Source organism: Procambarus clarkii, chromosome 31, assembly GCF_040958095.1.
Source record: "Procambarus clarkii isolate CNS0578487 chromosome 31, FALCON_Pclarkii_2.0, whole genome shotgun sequence".
Lineage (NCBI taxonomy): Eukaryota > Metazoa > Arthropoda > Malacostraca > Decapoda > Cambaridae > Procambarus > Procambarus clarkii.
This window is the reverse complement of record NC_091180.1, coordinates 13453392-13461872: the sequence shown is the minus strand read 5'-3', so window position 1 is coordinate 13461872 and position 8481 is coordinate 13453392. Positions and strand designations below refer to the sequence as shown.

The 8481-nt window shown below is 34.7% G+C and overlaps 1 protein-coding gene across 1 annotated transcript; it reads right to left on the bottom strand.

Moving 5' to 3' along the window:
* Positions 1-951: 951 nt before the first annotated feature.
* LOC138370179 (zinc finger protein 708-like) lies at positions 952-2139 on the bottom strand. Its single transcript, XM_069334168.1, has one exon. The coding sequence runs from the start codon at positions 2137-2139 to the stop codon at positions 952-954; it is 1188 nt and encodes a 395-aa protein (XP_069190269.1).
* Positions 2140-8481: the final 6342 nt, after the last annotated feature.

Genomic DNA, 8481 nt, shown 5'->3' with positions numbered 1-8481 from the left:
AGACGGACCCCTCCATGCCCAACAAGCTACTGAACGCCACTATAAAAACATATCTTCACTTAAGCTTTAAATATGTCTATTGTAATGTATTTAAAAATGAAGCTTATATTTCTATCTTTCTTAAGACATAAAATTTTTGTGTTTATTAACGAATTTACGTGAAATAAACATTGTTCTGAGAAAGTTGCTCTGTCGATCAGTCTGTGCAGGGGTCGGTGCTTGGCGGTTATTAAAACAGATGAATCTTCATTAGAACTTTAATTATGTCTATGATAAAGTGTTTATAATGAGCCTTATATTCCTATCTTTCTTGAGGCATATAAAAAATTTACGATTATTTACAAATTTACGTGAAACAAACATTGTTCTAAGAGAGTGTTGTTCAGTCGATCGATCTGTCCAGTGTCGGAGCTCGGCTATTATAAAAGTACATGTATCTTCGCTTTAAATTTAAATATGTCCATAGTAAGGTATTTAAAATGATGCTTATATTTCTATCTTTCTTGCGACATATAAAACTCTTACATTTATTAGTGAATCTGCGCAAAATAAGCATTGTTCCGAGATGAATGCTGGGTATTTCAAGCTCAACGAATGATGAAAACTGCCACTTTTATACAACTACAAATATCTTCGGTTTTATTTAAAATATTTGTCTGGTAAAGGTTTTACATATAGATCCCAATTCTGTCTTTCTTCTTACTTATAAATAATTTTGGTTTAACAAGTTATTAAGATGTTTTCAACAATATTCTTTCGGCATTCGTCTATTCCAACATGGGTGACAATTTTGGAAACGCGATACTTTTGTTGATCCATCATATAGTTGGGTATGATTCCAACAGGGGATCGAATATTTCCAAGCTGATTGAATCTCTTTCCACACTCTGGACACTCATGAGATTTATCACCTGAATGCACTAATATGTGCTCTATTATATCTCCACGTCTTCAAATTTTTTTGCCACACTTAGTACATTCAAAAGGTCTTTCATCCGTATGCACCATCCTGTGTGTCTTCATATTTCCAAAAATACTGAATCTCTTCCCACACTCAGGACACTCATGAAGTTTATGACTTGAATGCACTAACATGTGAGTCCTCATAGCTCCAAGCTGACGGAATCTCTTCTCACACTCTGGACACTTATGAGGTTTGTCATCTGAATGTACTAACATGTGCTTTATTATATCTCCACGTCTTCTAAAATTTTTGCCACACTCAGCACATTCAAAAGGTCTTTCATCCGAATGCACAATCCTGTGTGCCTTCATATATCCAAGAACACTGAATCTCTTCCCACACTCAGGACATTCATGAGGTTTCTGACCTGAATGCACTAACATGTGAGTCCTCATAGATCCAAATTGACTGAATCTCTTTCCACACCCTGGACACTTATGAGGTTTGTCACCAGAATGCACTAACATGTGCCCTATTAAATCTCCACGTCTTTTAAATTTTTTGCCACACTCAGCACATTTAAAAGGTCTTTCATCCGTATGCACAATCCTGTGTTTCTTCATATTTCCAAGATCACTAAATCTCATCCCACACTCAGGACACTCATGAGGTTTATCATGCGGTTTGTCACCTGAATGCACTAACATATGCTTCATTATATCTCCACGTCTTTTAAATTTTTTGCCACACTCAGCACATTTAAAAGGTCTTTCATCCGAATGCACAATCCTGTGTGCCTTCATCTTTCCAAGACCACTGAATCTCATCCCACACTCAGGACACTCATGAGGTTTATCACCTGAATGCACTAACATGTGCTCTAATTTATCGCCACGTCTTTTAAATTTTTTGTCACACTCAGCACATTCAAAAGGTCTTTCATCCGTATGCACCATTCTGTGTGTCTTCATATTTCCAAGCTGATTAAATCTCTTCCCACACTCAGGACACTCGTGAGGTTTGTCACCTGAATGCACTAAATTGTGAAGCTTCACGTGTCCAAGCTGAGTGAATAACTTCCCACACTCTAGACACTCATGAAATTTGTGACCTGAATGCACTAACAAGTGACGCTTCACGTGTCTAAGCTGAGTGAATACCTTCCCACACTCTGGACACTGGTGAGTCTTCATCTTCTTCATGATAGGTGCAGTTTGTGTGAAGGATTTCTCCATGGATGACTGCAAGAGTGGTGATGCTGGAAGACGATTCAGGGTCCCGCGTCAATGTTGATGGTTAGGCAAGGTAGAGTGTTCTTAGAGTTGGACTTGATGTAAACACTTGGCGGTCAATGGTGATGTTTCTTCTTTATGACAGCTGCAGTTCGTGTCAAGGTTTTATGTTTCTGTCTGGACACTCACTAGTTGCTGGGTCCGTCTAATTACCACAAGCTACCACAAGCTTCAGAAAGCTTCCTGGCAATACAATATACAATCATTATCAAAATGGTGCCCGACGCTCATACAAGCGTTCCAATTATTTTTTCTGCTTCCATATCTTATTTTTCCTACTTCTTATATTTTGCTTATAACTGGTTTTCTAGATTTATCAGCTATATTTGTTAATTTTTTCGAATCAACGAATGCACTTGGAATTATTTTTTTATACATAATACCATACGATTATACTTTTTGAAGGATTAAGTTCTCTCCTAGTCGGTTCGTAGAATTACCCAAATCTACCCAAATCCTCCTAGCATTACGTAAGTAATGAAGAAATATAGTATATTTATTTACTGTAATGTTGGTGCTGCACATAGAACATGATCAAACCTATTTTTACTCTGAAATAACGTAATTTCATATCGAAATTAGAAGTAAATATGTAGGAGGTGACGCCATAGGAAGTCGACGGTCCAAGCGACAAAATTGTGGAGCGACGTATCCAAGATATATGGTCGCCTGGAGAGTGTTTGCTGCCATAGCAGCCTCCTGTACACAGTAATCCAGTTGTCGCACTTATTTGCTCAAATTGTTGCAAATTTAATTAATGATATTAAGAAGTAGAATGGGTATTTGTAATAATATCTTTCATAAACAGCCACAAAACATTTAATATTTATTTTAAAAAATGTGTCTGGAAGTTAAATCAACTCCACACGACAATAATTTTGTTATATAGATGCTATCATTATTCGTTTGAATGCGTTCGCTACTTAAACTACTCATGTCCTTTTCGTTCATAGAACACCGAACCAAACACGCTCTGTGATATATTACTTAATTAATAGAGATTCACAAATAAAACTTATATTTGTATATGTTATCAGAAAGGCAGAGATAAAATATTTGTGAATCCATCACAGAGATTATATCTTATTAGACAAGAAAGATATTCATATTTTAAACAAGGTTTCTTGGCTGACGCTCTCCCCATCGATGGGAACTATGACCTTTCAAAGATCAATGTTAATTTTTTACTTGTGTAAAGGAGGAAATATATATATGTTTATCTCTCAGAATGTTAGGTAATACGTTTATTGCTTGTGATGTGTCTATATGTATGTATTAACACGATGTACTGAACGGGGTGAGAATAGCTTGAGCTACCTAAAAAATAAAAAATAAAATATAAAATATAAAATGTTTATTTAGGTAAGGTACATACATACAATAGATTTTTACAAAGATTGGTTAACTTATAGGTAGAGCTAGTACATACAATGCCTAAAGCCACTATTACGCAAAGCGTTTCGGGCATGATAAACTTAAATGACAAGCTTATACTATGTAATCTAGTATATATACTATGTAATCCCTCACATTTCACATAGAATATGGAAGCCTCAGCCTGCTGTATATATCAAAGTTTGTTAGAAAAACACTGAAACAGAAGCCAAAGCTTGGTCTTGTAGCAACGAACGACGTACCCTCTATATTTGGGACATTACAAGAAAGAAATAGGAGGCTTCAAGCTACCAGAAATTACCGAACCACAAGTATGAAAATGTGTTTCAGTTTTGAACTACATTCAGAACTATCATATACTTACTGATTAGTCAGTAAGCTGCACTTATGTTGCCTCAATAACCCTCCAGAGGTTGATAGGCCTAAAGCCCAACGCTAAACCAGTAGTTACCGTAGTAGTACAATACAATACAATTTTATACAATACAATTTTATTTAGGTAAGGTACATACATACAATAAATATTTACAAGGATTGTTTAACTTATAGGTATAGCTAGTAGATACAATGCCTAAAGCCACTATTACGCAAAGCGTTTCGGGCATGATAAACTTAAATGACAAGCTTAATACTAATTGAGCATAATGAGTAGAATGAAAACAAGAAATGAAAACATAGATGAAAAAGCAGCACAAATACAATTATGTCGACAAACAGCGCTCTTTAAAGAAAAAAACAGACATTGGTTGACAATAGAAGGGTAGGTAGGTTACAGGGAATTTATTAGGTATAGCTTCGCTTTTAACTTAAACTGGTACACGATCCACGATCCTGATACACAAACTGGTACACTTAAACATGACAGTACACGAACTTAATTCACTATGGAAGACAGTCTGCTCCTCACAATCAATGAACATCTCGCCTCTCCTCGTCAAACTTGACGACGACTGCCTCGTCTCGCAGTCAACACTCCTGACCCTAACGAATTCAGATTCAGATTCAGATTCAGATGTTTATTCAGGTAAGGTATATACATACAAGTGATGTTACATTGATGGATTGATATATAAATAGAGCTAGTACATACAATGCCTAAAGCCACTATTACGCAATGCGTTTCGGGCAAATTATACTTGCTGTAACTTATGTTACAGGTGTCTCCTGCCTAGCAGTAGATCCTGCCTGTTCCTTTACCGCTTATTCACCAATATATCTTTCCTCCGTGGTCAGATTGATTGATTGATGAAGATTAAGCCACCCAAAAGGTGGCACGGGCATGAATACAATACAATACAATTTTATTTAGGTAAGGTACATACATACAATAAATATTTACAAGGATTGTTTGACTTATAGGTATAGCTTTGTGTGTATCATCCCTTTGTGTGTATTTTACCTCAATAAACTTATTTCAATTTCAATGTTAATTTAATCTAGATACTGTAATAAACGAAGTTTTCTATGTCATAATAAAGCTAGAAATATAAGCTGTATGTTAATACTTTAGCATATATATAACTGAAGTGAAAGTGAATATATATGTCTTTTTTAGTTACGTGATGGCAATCTCAGTGTGTCAAAGGCCTGCAAACAATTTATTTATTTATTTATATATATACAAGAAGGTACATTAGGATTGTGAGGATACATAGCATAGTAATTACATTCTTGTAAACTAGTAGGCGCAGCGTTTCGGGCAGGGACTTAATCTAAGAAAATTTTAGGTAGGTAAATACTTGCAAAATTTATAAAAATGATAGCAGTTACATAGCAAGAAAAAAAGTAAAATATGAGCAGAAAATTGTAGTTATATTAAAGCACATAGGTAGCTCAGATTAATTGCAATGACAGCTTGAATGGTAGTTTAACAAAAAAATTGTAGGCACAATACAGCATATGGCTAGCACATAAAAGAAGACAGCAATGAACACAATGATAAAGTTATTTGGATTAAGTACATAAAGATTGGGAGATTAGGAAACACGAGATACAGAGCAAATTTAAAGTTCAGTGTATACAATGGACGGAATTTCACTGGTGTTCCCTGCCTTAATTGGTGTTTAGAAAATGTATGATGGACACGTACAACATCTGCCGGGCTGACTGGTGAAAGGAGAAGATAGTTTGGATAGCTGCTGAGAGATATGTGTTAATATGTGTCTGAGTCTGTGGGATTTTTCTGGCAAGATTTATTTATTTATTTATATATTTATTTATATATATGTACAAGAAGGTACATTGGGTTTGTGAGAATACATTGGATAGTACAGTATTTACACTCTTGTAAAGCCACTAGTACGCGCAGCGTTTCGGGCAGGTCCTTAATCAAACAGATAAATTTAAGTAGGTAATTTCTATCAGAATTGATAAATGATAAAGATACATTGCAAGAGAAAAATGAGATGAGAGAGCTTAGTAAGTATATTAAAGCACATTGTTATATTGAAGCTCTGATTGATTACATTGACATCTTGATTTGTAATTTAAACAAGAATTTCTGAGGTTGGAAGAAAACGTGCTCAGATTGGGGACTTGTTTATTTTATAATGGTAAATAATAAATTAATATATAATAAATTATTAAATAATAAATTAATTATTATTATTATATAATAAATAATAATAATAACAAATAGTATAATGATAAGCAATTATTTTTAATGAATCAAATAGCTAATTAGGATGAATGATAAATAATTATTGACTAGTGCATAACAATAAAGTATTAAGGAATAATTATAATGAATAATCCTTAATGATAAAGTAGAAATCAATTACAATTAATAACTACATCCATAGGTAGTAAATGAAAGTTGCATTAATTTAATTACACTAATTACAATTCATGGGAATATTTCTTAGCTATCTGCAGGCTTATCACTTTGGGGGTTCCGGCGGAGCACCCCCAGCCCCAAAGGGCAAACGAGGTGGCTGGCCGCGTCTAATCTTACCCTATTCACCCTATAATCTTACCCTAAATCTAATCTTACCCTATTCTTTTTAAATTTAATTGTATTGATTTATGTCATTTATTGAAATCAATTATTGATCTCATTTTGTTCTGTTAATTAAGTTTGTAACGGTTCTATTGTTACGTAAAGTATGGCGACAAATAAACACAGACACTAAGATACTATATATATATTTGGTCGAATATACAGAAGTACACAGGTGATACTTTGGTGTGAGTTGAGCGCACTGAGCGTCGGTACAGTATCTCGCAAGTGTCTGCTCTAGACCACACTTGAAAGTAGACTAGCCAATGTTCGCTACTCCGCTGCTTATATGCTCGGGCAACACCTCACCGTGTTGCCCGGGCAACGCCTCACCGTGTTGCCTGGGCAACGCCTCACCTCATTCATCTCCAAAGGTTGACAGGAATATTAACAATGCATTTGGAGCGAGTATATTATTGGGATAATCTACTCGCTACAAGTTCATACTAATTATAGGTTATAAACTAAGCTAAATAAATTTATTATCTTTAAGATTATTTTACTTTACAATTATCATTTGTCAATTTTTTTATATATTATATCTTGACTTCAATTTTTTATATATTTATATCTTGACAGTCTCTATTGATTTTTTGTTCTCTCCACCAAACTTGTGTATCCTCCATGGCTATCTAGTGACCTTTATTTATTTATTTATTTATTTATTTATTTATTTATTTATATACAAGAAGGTACATTGGGTTTGTGAGAATACATTGGATAGTACAGTATTTACATTCTTGTCAAGCCACTAGTACGCGCAGCGTTTCGGGCAGGTCAATTCTATCTCTAATTGTTTCAATTCTTTTGTTTACTTGCATTTATTGTTGTGTTTTGCTATAATTATTCTCTAATTTTAGTAGACTTAATACTTTGTAAGCTCTTATTGTATTGTTATATTATTGTATTGTTGTGTTTTGCTATAATTACTTTCTCTTTTACAGCAGATTTAGTATTTAACTGTTCCTGTAATTGCTTATCTTATTGTATCGTGACATTATTTTATCTATATGCTTATTGATATTGATCCTGATCAAAATCTTCTGTACCATATCCACACAAATCAGCACATTGATCATCATTATTGCAGCTATTACACAGCAAATCTTGCAAAAAATAAACTCCTAAATAGCACCTGCTTATCAGTTTACAACCAAAATGTTAGGTCACTTGGTAAACATTTTGATGATATAAATGCACTACTTACAGTACTAGGTACTAAATTATCATTCATCATTTTAATGGAAACTTGGCTAAGTAATGACTATACCCAACTCTACAATTTAGCTGGTTATAAAGCCATTCATAACTGCAGGCCTAATAAAAAAGGTGGTGGCACAGCAATATATTACAAAGATACCTTCATTTGCAATAGTGTTATTAGTGATAGAGATGATTAGTGATTCTACCACTGAATAATTGCGTTGTGCCTTGTAAAATTTCACAGAGTAATAGTATACTGGGTGGTCCACTTGATCATCCCCAGTTTGCAACAACACTGCACCAGCACCCGAGTCAGACGCGTTAACATGAATTTTAAACGATCGGTCGAACCTTGGGCTAGCGAGCACTGGGGCGGAAGCTAAGATCAATTTCAAATTTTTAAGTGCCTCTGCACAGTCTGATGACCCCTTAAATTTAATGGCCTTCCGCAACAAGTCTGCGAGAGGAGTGGCAACACTGGAAAACTTCTGCAAAAGCGTCGATAGTACACACACATACCGATAAACCTTTGAACGTTCTTTTAAGACTGGAGCACTGGATACTCCAGAATGGCACTGATTTTATCTTGCCGAGGTAACACTTTTCCTTGGCCCACTTCATAAACAAGTTACGTCACTGTGCCTTGGCCAAAATGACACTTTTTTGCATTTAGAGTTAAGTTTGCACTT